The 18,574-nt window shown below is 38.1% G+C and overlaps 1 protein-coding gene across 3 annotated transcripts in view; it reads right to left on the reverse strand.

Annotated features, from left to right (window-relative positions):
- STRN3 (striatin 3) overlaps positions 1-18,574 on the reverse strand; it is a 123,572-nt gene that overhangs the window by 67,225 nt on the left and 37,773 nt on the right. For all 3 annotated transcript variants that reach the window (XM_019488689.2, XM_059723026.1, XM_059723027.1), the window contains exons 2-6: positions 16,630-16,733; positions 6,190-6,263; positions 3,329-3,410; positions 2,779-2,958; positions 2,084-2,216 (exon numbers count right to left, since the gene is read on the reverse strand). In XM_019488689.2, the coding sequence (XP_019344234.2) occupies positions 2,084-2,216; positions 2,779-2,958; positions 3,329-3,410; positions 6,190-6,263; positions 16,630-16,733 (573 nt within the window). The remainder of the gene's footprint in view (positions 1-2,083; positions 2,217-2,778; positions 2,959-3,328; positions 3,411-6,189; positions 6,264-16,629; positions 16,734-18,574) is intronic.

Raw genomic sequence — 18,574 nt, forward strand, 5'->3', positions numbered from 1 at the left:
CCAACTGGTATATCTAGCCACTTTTCATGCTTTACTAAGAAGTCTGTAAAAAGCCTTAAAAACAATCTATATTTTGCAGTGGTCAAAAAAAAAAAAAACAACCCAAAACCAAAACAAAACAAAAAACCCCAAACCTGTCCTCCTATTCCAGTTGCAATTAAATGTTAAATATAGCTTGGACAAAACAAGACAATCAGTTGTTCAAATCATCTTACTGTTACTTATTTCTGCAATACAAAAGTATTACGATTATTACTCAAACTGGAGAATTATCCATCATCTTCACATCCATTTAAACCAACTCTTCATCTTTGAAAAACAGCAGACAGTTGGTTATCAATTACAAAAATACAGCACTTTAAGCAAAAGCCAAGTTTCCAGTAAGTCAGGGTCAAGACTTTTAGACACTCTAGCTATTTAAATGAAAGCAAAACGAACTATAGCCAAAGGGTATCAAGCTGCAGAGATATTCGGTAAGCAAAAATAACGTACAGCTCTCCAGTATATACCACCATAGACTAAAAATACCACACCTAACTTTTACCTAGAAACTACAAGATTCAAGCAAGTTTCTAAATAGGAGAAAAGGGTTAATGAGACAGGCAATATAGTCTAGTCTACCAAAAAGTTGACCTGAGAATGGGAAATCATAAAGGAAAACTAAGGTTGCTACAGACATTTCATTTGTTCTGGGAGAAAAGCCTTTTTCCTGGAACAAAAAGGAGAGCCCACAGATGTTACAAAACTTTCTTGTGGAAGAAAAATGACTCTAAAAGATCAAAAAGTTATGTCGGTTACCTGTGAGGAAGATTTCTTCCTCCCTATCTTGTCTGACCACCTGTATGCTTCACGGGGTAGGGGGGACATGGCAATGCCCAGAGGACAGAGGCAGGCACAGGGACAAAGCACAGGCTACTTGATAGCTGCCATGGGACTCTGTCCCCTGTGCTACCAATCAGCTCACTGGCAGTGAGGGAAAAATTCTCCTGAGGCAGGAACCCTCCAGGACCACAGGGAGGGTTCCCACTGTGAAAGAAGATGAACCTCTCTGGTTCAACCTGGAGGACTGCAGCAGGAGGTAGATGCGGGACAGCAGACCATAGAGGTCCCACTAGCATTCCAGACCCAGAAGAATTCCTCCCCACCATCAATCCCATCAATCAGTTGATTGGTGAGACAGGCAGGCACAACCTTGCAGCTATAGGAGAATTCTCTCCTGCTCCCAACATGCCTCAGGTTCCACCAGGAGCCGTGCAGGAGGCAGGACATATCTGTGCAATGGCTTAAAGGCTGCTTGGGCAGAAGAAGTAAGATCACAAGAATAAAGAAAATAATTTCCATTTCCTAGTGCGATTTTTACCCCCATCTGACTGGCAACAAAGAAACAAGCACATCTTCAGTCTTTTTTTTTTTCTTGTACTATTAAGTTTCTTCTCATTTGGTTCACACTTGCTCTTTACCCTGTCAAGTTCTACTACAGTATACACAGTCTGACACTACCCCTTCTATTGTGATAACAGCCAAGTAACCATTCAACTGAGAAGCAAATAGAAGTCTTTGGAACTACTCCAAAATGGTTGAATTAATATGAAAATTAGGAGAGATTAAATTTTGCTCTCCTCTATGGCAACAGAGAGCACCGCTGTGAGATTACCAAATAAACTGTTAATGTTAAAATTTTTAACAGAGTAAAACAAAGGCTCTGGGGGAGAGTTTGGGGGATGTACAGAAACAAAATAGAAGATAATTGCATCTTTGAGCAGAATAAATCTGGGCCAGAAGTCTTAATTGCATGTAGGAGATGCTGGTTTGGTAAGCAGATTACAACTACTCAAAAGAACGATACAAGCACCAGTTAAGCTTGTTTGAAAAGCATTTCAAATTCTGGAAAAAAATAAACCAAATGTATTTACTTACATATGCACAAAAGGTTGCAGGGGAGTACAAGAAAAGTTAACCTATTCAGCCAAATGTATTTACTTCTATTAGGAACACAAGTTTCTTCAGGGTATTTTAAAAGCACAAGTCTTAGTAAATTTCAGATGTACATGACCAAAAGTCAACAAAAACAAAAGATCTTTACTTTGTGTTTTTTATTTATCCGATGTTTTTCCTTTCCTTCTGCAATATCTTCTATCATATCACTCTCCTCTTCTTCATCACTATCATCTGCATTTTCTAAGAAGTTAAACGTTTCAAGAACATCACCAGAGTTCCTATAAAAAATGTTCATGAGATTAGAGAAGAAATGTAAGTGATTAAGTCACGCATTTATTTGCTGTCTACCTTTATATAATCATTTTTAAAAGTTTTATACACAACAAAAAAATACAACTGCAAGGGATTACTCTTGGAGAAAGACACTATACAATAATTCCCTACATAGATTAATGAATGAATAGCACCATCGTAAAGTGTCAAAACTGATACCACCTTAAAGCGTTAAGCCTAATTTTTACACAATGTCCAATTAATATTCATAGTTGAAGCTTAAAGACATGAAAAATATACTAATAAATTTCACTTATGTTTATAATTCGCTTCTAAAATAATTAAAATTGTGGACTCTCGTGAACTCAGCTGTACTATATGAATATTAACTGACCAACACATACAACTAACTATAAACAGGTAATATATGAAGTTTATAAAAGCCTAATCAATTTCTCAATACCAAAATACCAAAGCTGCCTGTCTGAAATAACACATTACTAATAAAAATAGGTCAACATTATCCAATAATCAAACATTAAAAAAAAGTAACATCTATTCACCTACCTTTTGATTTCCTGTCCCTTTTGCTTAGATGAAGGAGATTCACCTCCATTAAGGATCTGTTCTAAGTTCTTTGTCTCCACTGAACCATTTGGTTCTGAACTGGAGAGCCCAAGTAAAGATCTTACCCTCTGGGACCGTACATCCAATATTGTGTCTGTGTAACCGACTTCCTGAAGATACCTAAATAGGTTGGGGGAATGAAAGGACAAAATTAATGAGAAACAATAGAAATTTATGTACCCAGGCTTCTATTTTTAAAAGACAAGATAGTAAAATCAATTTTCTTCCCATGTCATGTATTAAAAGAATTTCTATATCAAAATCCACTTGCCCATGGATTGCTCCTGATATCATTTACAAGAGTGTCAACTGTAAGGCAGCCACAGCTTGACGCCCACTGCTTTAAAAAAAACTGAGACTAGCAAATCATGCATGGCCACCTAATATTTGACCACTCTGACAACGCAAATTCACACAGCAAAGTGAGGTGTTTTAACGCTTTAGAAGAAAAACTTGAGTATACAAACAGATACTCAATTATATTACTTACTGTCTTAATAACTGTCTGCCTTGCTTCCAGGTCAGTTGACTATTTTGAGGTACTGTAGGAACCTCCGTCTCTTTGGTTTCTTCTGAAAAGATATAAACCAATGTCACTTAATAATTTTCTTCCTCCTTGTACAATACAGGTAAACTAAAACTATCTTTTAACCTTTTGAGACAATACAGACACAACAGATTTTATCAGCTTAGTTATCTATTTGCCAGACCCAATGCTGCACCCAACTAGGGTCCTTTAGAAAATCCACATTCCACAGCCACAGGGTAGCTAAAAATCAAAAATTTTTTTTTAAATTAAAAAGTTAGATTTTTGTTAATTCAAATCAGATTTTATTTAATTGTACTTTTTTGGTTAAGGGGGTGTGCGTGCGTGCGTGTGTGCGTGTGTGATTTTTTTTTTTTAATATAAAGATAACTTAAATTAAAACTATATTAGAGCTCAAAGATATCATTATGGAATGGGGACTACAACTTCTAATTATATACTATCTGAGACAATATATTCATATAACTTTTTTAGAGAAGTTTTATATAAATAGGTCACAACAGACCATGGACTATATTAGGGGTCCGATCTTATGGGGTACCCAAAGGCTCCTCTATAGATTAGTAAATATTAAAGAAACCACTCTACCCAGTGGTACTCAGTGCTCAGTCTAGATCCCATTAAGCATCTCTGTGATACTTAGTTTCACTTTTCAAACTGTTGCTTGTGCCTCCAGAGATAACATCCTTGTTAACAGTGGTATACGGAGATAAGAGATTAACAGACCTAATTACCTACCCATCAGTCCTATTGTCCCTCTGCAAGTTTGCGTACAGTCAAGCCCTTACCACTCTCTAAAAGTGCAAAATTTCAAGAAAGTAAATGAACAGAGGATTGTTGGAGGTAGAGTAGATCTGGGCAAGGAGGAGGAGTCTGCAGATAAACGCAAGGAGGAAGGGGCAGTAGAAACAGAATATAAACATTTTGAGCAGAATATTCCAGAAGTCTTAAAGGATACATTTCTTAGTATAGTCTCTCCACTGATTTGAGATCTAGTGAGTGAATGGTATGAGAAAAGGGAAAACCTATCAGGGCAGCAGGCTTGCAACGCTGTAAAAGAGATCCTGTCCGGGAATATTTTAATGAAGGTTGTGTCAAACAACAAGAATGCACTTTTTGTAGAAAACTGATCAAATCGAGGCTTCCTTATCAGTGATTTAAATCTTATCTAAATCAATATGATTTAAATCAAATCCACCCTGCACAGTCATGATTATAAGATCAAAATTAGTCAATTAAAGTTCTGACTTTGATTATAACATTATTAAAAACAACATATTGTTACACAGAATAAGGACTATACTAAAACACTATTTACTGGTTAAAGCAGGGGTGGGCAATTATTTCAGTTGGAGGTTAATGAGTTAATGAGATTCTGTGAGCTGTCAAGGGCTGCACACAAAATCTTTCAGAAGATATAATTTTAACGAATTATAAAAACAAATCATATATTAAAATCAAAGCATCTATAACATACTAATTTTATTTCAAAAATATTTTTGCCCTGATCTATGTTTGAGTAGTGTATATAGAAGTAATTGCATAACATCTCAAAATAAAGTCTTATTCTTGTCTATTGTATGTGGGAGGGTTGGTGGCGTGGGGTTGTACGCAGAAGAGAGGATGTGGGGGAGGGGGGGTAGGTGTGTGTGCGCGCATGTGGGTTAAAAAGCCTTTAGCCTGCATCATAAATTTTCTAAAGCTAAGCTGATGAACTGGCATTATTCGCACAGTTTTATTTATTATGTGTTACATACGTGTATTCAATTGCTCATAACTTTCCTATTTCTTTCAGAATTACCTAAATAGCTGTAGGCAGATCACTTATGAGAATGATTCATTCTAATTCTCTTTTCAAGTGGCATGTTTAATATCAGTTTACTATAACAAAATGAGTTGGTAGAAGTCTGAGTTAAAAAACCCTACAATGCACTTTCCAAGAAAAAAAGGAAATATCCTATTTTACATTATTAAAATAAGAAATGACAATAGCAAATATCACAATGTAGAAATTCCTATATTTTTATTTCAGTTACAGTTTTCTAGTTTTTTTTCTAAACCAGTGTATACAACAGTGAAATGTTACAATAAATGAACAAAATCCTTCAACAAAAAGGTCTTAGAAGAAGAAAGACCAAAACTTGGTAAAGACCAAAACTTGCAGAACTGACTTCACCTGTCAACTATCAAAACCTATTTCATTTCCTAATCTTTCTGAAAGAAGCAGGGAACTGAAGTTTTTTCTATTTAAAGATCAAATATGCTAACTGCCAAATACTAGGGTTACATACCTTGCTAGAACAAAAACACAAAAATAAAACAAAAAAAAAACTATTTTCAAAACTTAATTTTCTTCCTATTAATTATAAATACGTTATAATGGCTAGGAGTTGCCTAAGAATCAAATCTCAGAGTAGGCAGAAAGGCTGCCTGCAGACATTAAAAAAATGCATCTCCCACCCAAAAACAGCACTTTACTTTAAACTTTGTGTGCTCCCATGCCAATCCTAGCACATGCCCAGAAAAAAGGCAGCATGTTAGTTGGACCCAGCTCGCTCAACATCTGTATAGATCAGGTGCTTTACTGGGGGCTTTTTTAGCGTTTTTATCTAATAGTTGATTGAATCAGCTATTAGATAAAACTGCCACAAAGCCCCGTTGAAGCACATGATTTATACAGACACTGTGGAGTTAAGTCAAAGTAATGTGCCGCTGCTTCCCATAAAGCTTGTTTTTGGGGGGTTTTTTTGTCTGCAAGCAGCCAAAAAAGAATTAAACTGAAAGAAACGATTTCCAAGAGTTACCTGATTCAAAAGTTGGCATTTTCAAGTCACCTTGGTTCAGTTCTGTGCCATATTTTAATTTATGATATTTTGCCCTAAAAAAAGGATAACACAATATATTTAACAAGTCAACATAAAGGGGAAAAAAACCAAATTCAAACATCTTACAATTACAGATAAAATTTATATAAAAGATATATTGCAATGTTTTCACTTGGGTAACACTGGTACAGTAAATATGAAATTTAAGACAATATCGATGTTAACTATAAAATTACATGTTAGCTTCAAAATATATTGGTGTTTGTATCTCACAATCACATTCTTATATTGTATATTATATTCTTATAATCAAAGAAACTGTTGCAGAGAGCTTATATGCTATCTATGAAGCAATGTCAGCTAATAAAAAGCTTTTCAACACCATTATTTATGGATTATTTACGCTTGCAGCTGCAACTAGCTAAGTAATTTACTCTGAATAAGCCCCACACTTGCATTCTGTGCTAATTACCAGGAGAGAAGCCGGGGGGGGGGGGGAAGAAGAGAAGACTATCGCAAAACAAGACACAACACCTTAAACTGCCACAGATAAGGCAGGAGAACCATGGCAGCCACTGGTCTCCTTTATATATAATCTAGCAAATTAGTGCACACCCAGATAGTTACCATATTTACTCAAACAGAAGACACCCCTGATAATAAGACAACTCCCCAATAATTAGATTCTATTTATGGAAAATGTATAAAGTTGTTGCAATTGTCTAGGTATAGAATTTAATTATTGTATGTCTGTCTTGAATTTGTTCCCCTCCCACTGCTACAGCAGAGAAAATAAATCTGGGGAGTCAGAAAGCCCCTTGCCCTCTGCCTACCTCCAATTTTTCCCCCCTGCAGCCTTTTCCCCCACTCCTTGCTGTCAGATCCTCCCCCACCCCAGCACATGGAAGTGAAGGAAATTTTGAAAACGCTGATCTTGAAATTAAAGCATAGCTCTAGTAAATTTGCATGCAGTATCCATATACTTACATCCAGAATTGATAAATTTTACCTTTTTTCAAACTGCTGCAAGCTTTAACACAGGCACTCCACAAGCACACTTTTAAGCAGCACTTTGGCACCCACTTCTATATAGTACAAACCATGCATTATATTAGTTCAAAGCCAGAAAGGCTCATGATTTTCCATACAGTTCACTGGGCTGAGCTCCAGCATAGTCAACAGTGTCTCAAACCATGTTGACCCTACAGCTAAGCAGGGGGCGGGGGTTCTCCAGATACCTGCCAAAAAAGGATCCATGTGCTAATTAGCCCCCCATCCATGACTAGAACCGTGTGTTCTTGTCACAAATCCTAGGAACTTCCAAACATTTACATGCAAGCTTGTAACATTTCCAACATCCAACAAAGCTTCCAACATTTACAGGGCAAGCTGGTCTGGTTCCACCTCATGGAGGTCAGGGCTACACTAATCATATGTGCCAGGCTGAGAGAGAGGGTGAAAGAGGGGTTCTGGGTGAACTCTTTGGGGCACCGTTTGGTGATGTTTGCCAGACATTTAGGGCTGATGAAGAAACAGGAATTACTGGAAATGGGAATGAAAGGCACAGCTCACCTGTGTGAGTGAAGAGGAAGTCAAAATGTATGGGCGACTGATGCCTTCTGATCCGGGGGGGGGGGGGGGGGAGGGGAGGGAGGGAAGACAACATCAGCAGTTGATTACTGACCGGGGGAGGGTCCCCAAGCGCATGGGCAACTGGTGCCTCCCAAGCTTGGGAGGGCACCAGCAGGGCACAACCGGGAGTGGGGTGCAGGGCAGGGTGTCCTTACACTTTTGCATGCGGTACAGGGGCAGCAGAAGTCTTGGGACTTCCACCACCAAAATCCCACCAGCAGAGACAATTTCAGGGGGGGGTACAAGTGCTCTCCATGACCCCCTACTAGCCAGAGCGCTTGCTCTCAGGGGGGGCACCAGCACTCTCAGGGGGTACATGTGCTTGCCCCCCCCCCGGTGTCCACCCCTACATGTCACCTATGTTGAAATGTATGCAATGCAGTGGCTCTCCATGACCACAAAAAAAGTAGCTGCTGAGGTGGACTACACTCAATGGGCACTATGATCCATCTTATTCAAATGGGCTGCACTAACTTATCCTTGTAGTAGGCTCCCATCAGCATATCAAACATAGCATTTTTGGCATCAAGGGGAGAAAGTTAGGGCTAGCCAGGTATTGTGGTACTTCAAGGCCCAGTGCCAGTTCCCTGTTGAGGGAACACCAACCTAGTATTTTTTAAGAGCCAAAAAAAAAGAAGAAGTTCCCATCAGTGTGTTTGCCCAATATGGGCCATGTGTTTTATAGACGCACTCAGTGTTCGTTGCTTTTATTCAACTTCATAATTGGTTTCCATTACTAAACACATGCTGCTTTTGGCTCAAGTTTAATAATAGACAAAGTATTTCATGAGGTTTACTTGTATGCAAATACAAGTTAAAGGGCTTTTCCCCCCCACGCTGACTAGAGGAAAAGAGCCTTGTCCTGTACTCAAGTAAACATGGTATATTTGTTTTTGCTCTGATCTTAAAGTGAACAATATAGCAATAGTCCCTTGGCATATTAGTAAGACTTGTAGTTTCTCTTTAACTAAAAAAAAAACCATGTCATGCTGTGCCACACATTCTGCACCCCCATTTCCAAAATCCTGGATCTGCTCATGATTATCTACCTCAAGGGTGTCCAAAGTTTTTGAATGTGGGGCCGGATCGGGAACTTTTTATCACCCGGTGGGCCAGCAAGCTATATTCAAAGACCTCACAGGAAGCAGTATCACATCACCCCCCCGAAACAAAAGTAGAGTGTTTACTTTCGTTTCCGGTTGCAGCACCTGGGGCCTCAGAAAACAGCTTTGACTGCCACATGGTGGCCCATATGTTGGACAAGCCTGACCTCATTTGACTTCACCTCAGACCCTTGCCCACCCCTCCTTTCTTTAACAGGATCTCAACAACTCTTTCCCTCATGCTCCCCTGCTACCATATGTGTTAGGGTATTTTTAAGCTTTCCTCAGAGGAACTGGGTATTGGCTGCAGCCAAGGCTGGAAATCTTTACTGGGATGTGCCAATGCTCCCAGCTGGGACAAGCTGGAGGGTTCCTGGTTAGAGGGTCTTCCTGCTCTACTCAAGGTCAGGCTGATCATCATATCTGGGGTCAGGAAAGAATTTTACCGCATGGTGAGACTGATATGGACTGTGGCGATTTTTGCCTTCCTCTATAGCTGGGGAAGTGGCCTCTTTCTGAGATGGAGTGTATATTAACCACCTTTACTGTAGCAGGACAACAGCCACCAGTCTCCCCGTTTTACTTGAGGCAGATTAGGCTGTTATATCTTCTGTTGGGTCAGGATTGACTGTGTAGTTTTGCTAAGAGGTTAGACAATGGATCTGTATAGGATGGTTTGGATAGGAATGATCCTGCCTTAAGGCAGGGGGTTGGAATAAATAACCTATGGAGGTTCTTTCCAGCCCTACTTATTTATGATTCTATGAACTTCTTTAAAACAGAAAAAGAAACAAGATCTGACATGACCATCTCCCTTCCCTCCTCTCATTCTCTCTTTTGCCTGATATCACTGACAAGACATTTTATATCTGTTCTCCTTCTCTAACTTTCTATCCTCTAACTTTTCAATCCCAACACATAGGAGAAACAAAGTATTCTACTAATCTCATTCTCTTGAAAAGCTAAGCCATTTTGGTTGAAACTTGACAACCCCCCCCCCCCAAAAAAAACAAAACAAAACAAAACCAAACCAAGGGTAAAGCAGGTACCTGGCATCAAAAATGTCAACAGTTAAAGTTTGACAAAATGATCAGCAATGGAAACACACAATTATATGTTTAATAATAATGTAACGGAAACTGTCTGACAGTTAAGAGATGACCTGTACATCAGGAGATGAAAAAGCCAAAGTGGCAGAAACCTCACATCACAGACCAAATCAAGAATCCAGCCACCCACCCCACACAGAAACACATGTCCAAGCTGCAGTAGAGTCTATCAATCCCAGATAGGCCTCATCAGCCATCTTCCAATGCACAGATACGGCAATCATGGAAGACAATAATCCTCAACTGTAAGGGATTGCCACAGAAGAAGATATTTAACTGCTGTACAACACAGAATTCTGGGCACAACTTAAGCCTTAAGAGATATTTCCCTTTTTAAAACGTATTTGTGTTCAACTGCGTTGATTTTTAATCATATGGAACCTTGGCTATTCTTAAAATTGCTAATCTGTATTTCTCAGTGTACCATTTTAATTTTTTTTGTACTGCATTCTCTAAGGTAAGAAATTAAACCTCAGACTTCTAGCACCTCTTGTGTGTCTAAGCTCTGGACTTCTTCAAATAAAATACATTGATACAAATTATTCTTATTCTTAGCTTGTAAATTAGTTCACACTTTATAAATAGTATTTGACCTGGTGAGTTTTGACTGAAATACTATTTTACAGAATGCTTTCTGAAAGTGTGCCAAGTATTCTGGCCATATTCATGAATGAAATAAGCAGTACATTCAATAACTTAGAAAGCCAATGCAAATTCTGTAACAAGGGGAAATAAATGTTTTTAAAGAAAGATTTTGAGGTACAGTTTCAAAATAACTAAGACTTTTGCTCAAAAATAGGACTGCATCATATTTGAGAGGAAGTTTGTCAAAGAAAATAATTATAATTTAATCAAACACTAGCAGATTTTATTATCGTTTTTTGTGCTATTTCAGTTTGTTTTTATACGCAATTTTCAACATTTAATGAATACATCAACCCTATCTTATCAAATGACAAGAAAACAAAAATGATACACTGGTTTAGAAAACAACTGTCTAATGCCTTATCTGCTCAATGGAACAATGCTGCCAGCAGCGTGTCATGAGTAAAGGAAACATAACATGGAAAGAGAGGAGACCTTAAAAAAACAAAATGAACAAGCAATCAGCTAGTATAATTGATACAAATATACTGGGCAAGTAGAATGGGACAATTTCCTCTATGAGGGAGGCCTTAATTTTTAATTTGCAAAAACTACTGAAAGTGTGAAAAATATGACCAGACTGCCCCCTATATCTGTGTCTGTATTTTAGACAGGATCTTTCAAGCTGTATCATTCCGAATGAGCATAAAGCGGGGAAAGGAGCCTAACCTTTTACCTTCTGAAATCTATTTACCCAAGAACTAACTCCTTAGAACCATATAGCAGCACTTTTTTAAATTTATGGTGAAGATTATAAATCAGAGATAGAGATTTTCTGAATTGGATAATGCTTTGCCTTTACATTGATGGCCAGTAACGCATATAGAAGAGACCCCTCCAAGATAAATTGTGCAGTATTTTCTCAAGGCTAAAAAAAATTTCAAAACTAATTGTTTTACTTTGATTGATATTGCTTATAAATTGGGTAATTTAAATTTACATTGTCAGGCCTTGGGTGCAAAATGTTTGTCCTTGACAGTAGATCCTTCCTGAGGCAAAAGGAGAACCATACGGTATAAATGTATACAATACCTGAAGTCTTACTATTTTGAGATGAAAGTTGGTTCCCTAAATTTCATAGATGCTCTACAAGACCATGCTAGAAGGAAGGGCAAATTAAGCATTTACATGGTATGTCAACTTGTCTGACTGAATTCTAGTGTAAGCCAAAGATTGTTTGATAAGGGTTGACTCAAAAGTTGTTAAAAGGCACAGGAAAAGGGATTTATCACTTCTAATCAAAAGGCTCCTTGTCACATTCTTGTTGAACATGTATGCCTGGGCTGTTCTCTCTCTCAGCCCTCCACAGCAATGGCTCTCAACCATATTACCCTCAAAGGCACCCCTCAGTAGACTCGAGGCACCTCTGAGAAAATGCCAGGTCTTACTTTTCAATCATTATTTTGACTATGGAAAAATAATAAAGCAATGCTTCTATTGCAAAGAACTCAGGAAGACCAAAACAGGACAATGTTTTTACCACTATGGATTCCTGTTTGAAATTTCTGGGTTTATCTTGTGAATTATGTTTGCATACCCAACAGTGCTAACATTGAATGGTGCCCACTGGCACCCTTGAAAGGCTCTAAAGGCACCCTAGAGTGCAGTGGGCCTATGGTTGAGAATCGCTGCTCTATGTGATTTAAGAACAGCAATAAAGTGAGGGCCTTGATTAGCCCTGTGCTATAAGCAGGGGCCAGTAAGCTCAGCAGTTGTGACAGCCAGCTTGCACTATAAGCCACAATCTGTTAGCTAGAATGTGTCTGTATCCTTATCTGCCAACTTCTTATAGTTTCTAGTGATGTGCTCTTCCTAGAGATGCCTGGTCAGCCAGGCTGAACTGAAAGCTTTACAGGATAAGAAAACTCCTTATATTACTTCAGAATAAGAAAAAGCTCTTGCTGCAAAGCCTCTAAGACCAATAGTCAACTGATACTTAACATAAGCTAACTATCAAGAACAAAAAGGATCTACTTTTGGTTGTTTTCTTCTTATGCTGCTCTGGTCTAGTAGGTCTGGTAAAGCAATCCTATAAAACTACTAAAGGAAACTGAAAGTGTTTGGCTGGAAGGTCTTCTGGTCCCTCCTTGTTTTACAGATCTGTTTCCTGCAAGCCAAGGGACCACAGAAAACTAAGATTCTGAAGTGGAATGAAATTTTCAATAGCACTGAAGCAACTTAAGCTTCACCAGAAGAAGCTTGCTGGAAGATTCAGAACAGTTCACAGGGTCTGCAGAACGGTGGCTGTTCCAAAGGAAAAACAGAACAGGCAGAGCAGAAAAGGAAAAAGGCAAAACAGTCCCTTTGACCAGAAAGGACTTTGGTGAGTTCATCTCAGAAATCAGAGCTTTAAAATACTCTATAGAGGCACAGATTGATAAAAATCAAAGCAGAGATCAAAGAAATTTAGGGCAGGGTCACAACCCTGACTGTAAAAGAGAGAAACCTGCAACTAGCAGTAAATCTTCAAAACAAAACTAAGATGATTCAAAAAAGAAAAAAAAGCAGCTTGCAAAGAAAACTGAGATTATAGGAAACAGAGAGAATAATATGTGAAAAACAGATGTCCAGCAGAAGACTCATATTCCTACTGATGAAAACAAAGAAACTAGTCCTTGTACACACAGCTCTACATTACCCCAATTGAAACTAACCAAGAGACAGGTTGCATTTTGAACAAAAGCAGCAAATTCTGAAGAAGGTTGGAGAAACTTCTCAGTTCTATTCTCACTGGTTATAGGCAACATTAAGGAGAAAGATATATTTGAGTAAAATTACAATACCTCTCAGAGAAGCAAATAAGACACAGATGGGGTTTTCCTTCTAAATGTACCTCTACACATCAAGAGCAGCAATATATTAAGAAGGACAGAAAGGAGGTCTTAACATCTTTGAGAAACTAAACTTAATGGACAGCACACAGCAACTACAGCCTAAGACTCGACATCCATTGAAAAGCAAACTCTTAACCCCAGAAAAAGAAGATACCAAAGTACAAGGACAAGGAGATAGGGAGAAGTCACAAAACTAGGAGTATTCAAAAGAATTTAAGCAGGACTGAATAATATGAGGGAAATGAAAACGTAGAAGGGGGAATATCACAAGGGAAAATAAAAAAGATAAAACAGCAATGTTGGGGACCAAAATAATTAAGAAAACAGGGAAGTACAGACATATTCTAAGACAAAAAGGAAAGGGTAAGGAGGGTGGATGAAGGGTACAAATATAGTACAATATAGGACATGAAATATGGCTCTGCACAATTTCCTTCAGGAAACAGTATCTGACAAACTATGCAGAGCAATGACTCCATAGGGTGCGAGTCAGGAACCTCCCAGAAAGGATTTCACTACTTGGGTATGGAGGGATTATCGTATTGACTTGAAAACAAAACAAGGTTTCTTCTCATAACTGGCATGGGGAAAAACTTCTTTTCTTATAACTGCATACAAGGAAATCTCACTAAATACACTATCATTAAACTGTTGCCAAAAGCAGCATATGCTCAGCAATAGAAACCAATCATTAAGCTGATTAAATGCAGCCAACACTAAGCATGACTACATATTGCCCGCACTGGACAAACATGCTGATAGAAACCTACCACAAAGATAAGTTAGAGCAGACCATTTGAATAGGACAGGGATGGCCAGAGTTACTCACAGGGGGAGCCACATCTAATCCTCCACTTAAGTTCAAGAGCTAGAGAGTGGGGGGTGGGGCGGTGCTGAGCACAAGCAACCCAGAGTGGACATGATACCCACCCCCAAGCCACCATCAAAGCATCGAGCTGCTCCAGCTTTCTCCGTGGGGAGTGCGCCCTGGGATAAGCAGCACAGCTGCAGCCCCTGCCCCAGCACCAGCAGTCCTGGGAGAAATGGGCAGGTGTGACACAGCACCTTTTGGGTGCCTGTCACTTTAAGGGCTGGAGCAGGCAGCAGGCAGGAGCTTGATGAGGGCGGCTATTTTAGAGCCCAGCTCTCAGGGCATAAGGGGCAGAGTGTTGGCCCAAAGGGGAAAAGACTGATCAGTTTCCCAGTGAGGGGCTGGGGTGAAGTCAGCCCACAGTCTGGCTAACTGCTGAGCCACCACATAGATGAGGATTATGGGAGACCCAAAAGTCTGTACCAGCAAGGAGTAGAGAGATAAGTTTGATGGCCTATGTGGTCGCTCGAAGGGGGGGAGTAGTATCTGGAGCGTACACACACACAGAGCAGTGCTGAGCTGGGGGGCCATTTGGCTTAAAATGTTGTTGACTCTGCTAGGACCCAGCCCAAGGAACTGTATGGAAAATTACGAGTCTTTTGGCTTTGGACTAATATCATGCATGGTTTGTACTATACAAGTAAGTGCCAAAGCACTGCTTAAAAGCGTGCTTACGGAGTACCTGTGCTAAAACTTGCAGCAATTTCAAAGCTAAAATGCACCCATTCTGGTTGAACTAAGTGTATAGGCAGTATATGCAAATTGCTACAGACATGTCTAATTTCAAGGTTACTGTTTTCAAATTTGTTCCTCACTTCTAGATGCTCAAGAAAAGAGCAGGGCATGACAGTAAGAAGAGGGAGAAGAGACTGCCAAGCAAAAAGGTGCGAGGAAGCAGAGAGCAAACGGAGCTACTTGACCCCCAGATCTATTTTCTCCTCGGATTAACGATGGTGGGGGAGAGCTAAAAGGGTATAAAAATAATGATGATCTGAGGATCCACACGGGAGGGAAACTGGACTGGATAAATAATGGAGGGAGCAGGGGCTTTAGTAGATAAAATTACTTTTAGGGCAAAAACATATAAAAGAATAGACAGGGACCAAACAGAAGTGCAAATATATTAAAGAAGACCAAACATTTTAGATATACTTTTTCTTATACTATAAAAAAGTGAAGACAATTCCAGATTAAATATATTCGCCACCAGCCAATAAACCAGTGTCTCTACCCAGATTATTTAAAAAGTAAAATACGTTAAGTATTATATTGATACTACAGAAGATAAATTACAGAATTGCTGTACATTATTTCCTTTGTAAATATGTAATAACCTCCATCTCATGTGCAATTCCTATGTATTACTCCAGTATTGGAGTTTTGTTTCTATATTTGCCTGAATTTTTTTTTTAAAAGATACTGATATACCAATGATCATCCTCTATATTTTGTCAACATACAGTGATGATTTCATCCAATTCAAATACAAATAGAAAGTAATTTCTATTTAAATCGCTCTCTCTCTCAAAATGTTATTATTGGTTTAACAGGTGAAAAACAAGTACAATATATCTAACAAAGTTTAAATTTTTAGTATCTCTCATTTAGGAACAGCACACTACAGCTTTAACAATAACTTGTACAGAATGCTGTTCTTTGAAATGGAAAATGCACATTTGACACTGTGAAACAAATAGAGAATTGGACTAGCAATTATAAACAATGATGTTTATCAACTGATAAAGCTTAATACAGCATTGGACATGCACAGTAAAGTTTTTACCGTTTCTATGGGAATTTGTTAGAAGCTAGATTCCATTTCTCTGCAATTTTTTTGTTATACAATTATTCCTTTGCTTTATGAAACTGGAACATAATAGATTATATCATTCTTTGTCTATAGGACAGTTTCAGAATTGTTATATAGCAGTTATGGTGACATCAGGAGAAGCACAAAACTTTACTTTTGTGCATCAGGAAAAGTCCGTTTAAGAAAACACCTGGTAAAATAGGCTTCAGATTTAGGAACATGTTTCAGAACGATATTTCAGGACCTCAAAATAAACTAAAAATTATTAGTTCAGGTCAAACCGTTGCCAAAACACAAGGAGTTCCTCTATTTAAAGTGATCCTCTGAAATATTACTAACATCCACATGCTGCAACAAGCATGTATATGAAAAGAAGTTACCTCTAAAAAGCTAAAAAATCTGCATAAATACATACCTTTCTTGTTTTAATGCATATTCTAACATTTTTATTCTTCTTACTAAATCTTTCTTCAAATTTTCCTGACCCTTTCTTTCTCCTTGTAAAAATGCTATCCGAGCCTGAAAAGACAAACAAGAGAGTGGATTTGTTTTCTTCCATTTACCACAAAACAGATAAACAGCCTACTTCATTAATTTGTTTTGCATTGCAATATTTCGTTTAAACCTCTAATAGAAAACTTCAGAAACAAAAATATTTACATTAGATAAATTACACATACTTTCATTTCATAACAAGTGCAGCAATATAGCTAGAGACTCGATCTGACAGTTAATTCAGATAGATATTCATAATCTAACAAAGCCATAGTGAAAAGGATCATACAAGACTTGCAAGTTGCTTGAATGATAGAGAGGTCTAGTCTTTCACTCAATCTGCTAATTTAAGTGAAATCTTAAGGAGGATTTGAACACCAAATACCCATAGCATCTGAGGAACTGGGCTGTTGCCTACACAAGCTCATGCCTCAGAACTAGTCCTTAAGTGCCACCCTGCCCTACACTTCAAAAGGAACACAGCTAACCACCTCAACTCAAAATACTTAACCTTTTGGTTGGCTAACATGAAATGAGAATACATATTTTTTGTACTGAAGACCAGACTAAACAGACTCAAATCAGAACCCTACTGATGTGTAAAGCTTTGAAACAGTTACAGGATTTCATCTTGGAGCTAGTTAATCTGCAAAAATAATACACTTTTTTTGTATAGAAGACAAAGCCAAACAGTTTAATTTCAGAACCCTACTTATGCAAAAGCTGAGAACACTGATGCGATTTCAGCTGAAAGAACGACAATAAAAAACGCAATATCTAAACAAGATTATAACAGATTTCAAAAACAACCCATTAAATATGGGGATTAATTTCATTCAAAAAGAATCATTATTCTTTGGGATAAGAATCCACTATATTCTCGATCCCTGAATTTTTGGATCATCCCTTTTTCAGAAGAAATTAAAATGTCCTCAGGACTGGCACACCAATAAAGTCCTATCTTAGCCTGTTTGCTTGTCTTCATTAGAAAAAAAGGTGTATTCTTACCTCATATGAACTAACCAGGGGGTTAATTAAAGCATGTTAAAAAGAGTGAAGGAAAGGCAGTTTCTAATTTTCATGAAGTTAACAAGTCAAATAAGAAGCTTTGAGTAGCTAAGTTTCAATGAACAACTATTGATACTTATGAAAAAGAGTAAATCTTCACACCAAAATGGGACATAGAATAGAGAAGGGAAAATAAATGTGCAAATCTATATTGACTACTGCAGGCCTTGGGTATTTCAAGAGATTTGGAAGTAGCAGAGAGTCTGGAATTGGGTATTTCAGAAAACATACTACCAAAGAACGAAAACTACAATTCGACTGCAAAATGTTACTGTTAAATAACTATGTGCCCATCCCAACACAAAAGTTACTGTTTACCAGAGGAGAACTAGGGATGTATGTATCTTTTAAAAAATTATTCATTGAACGTCCTCCAATTAGACTGGTTAAACAGTTAGCTGAAAGTCATTACCTAGGCTAATGAAAAGGCCTGGAGATGTCTATGGCAGGTGCTTATCAGGCAAGGCTAGGCTGGGACACCATGTAGCATGTTTTTTGCTTCATGGGTTATTTTAATATGCTATTGTCTTTGGAAAGTTATTTCTTCTGTTTGGTTGTCCTGTTTGATTGTTTCATAATTTAATTTTGCTCTCTTCTATAAGATGCCCTGAGCCTCTTTCAGGAAGGGTGGCGCGTGAATCAAACTAACTAACTAACTAACACCCAATTTTTGATAACTGACTAACCAAAATTTAGGTTAAGACAAAAAAGTCTCTCTCAAGGTTAAATATACAGTTTCCTTAGTATGAATGTATGCAGCTTTCCTGAATAAGTAGTATTTAGCAAACCCCCACCCT

The sequence above is a fragment of the Alligator mississippiensis genome, chromosome 2, assembly GCF_030867095.1.
Source record: "Alligator mississippiensis isolate rAllMis1 chromosome 2, rAllMis1, whole genome shotgun sequence".
Classification (NCBI taxonomy): domain Eukaryota; kingdom Metazoa; phylum Chordata; order Crocodylia; family Alligatoridae; genus Alligator; species Alligator mississippiensis.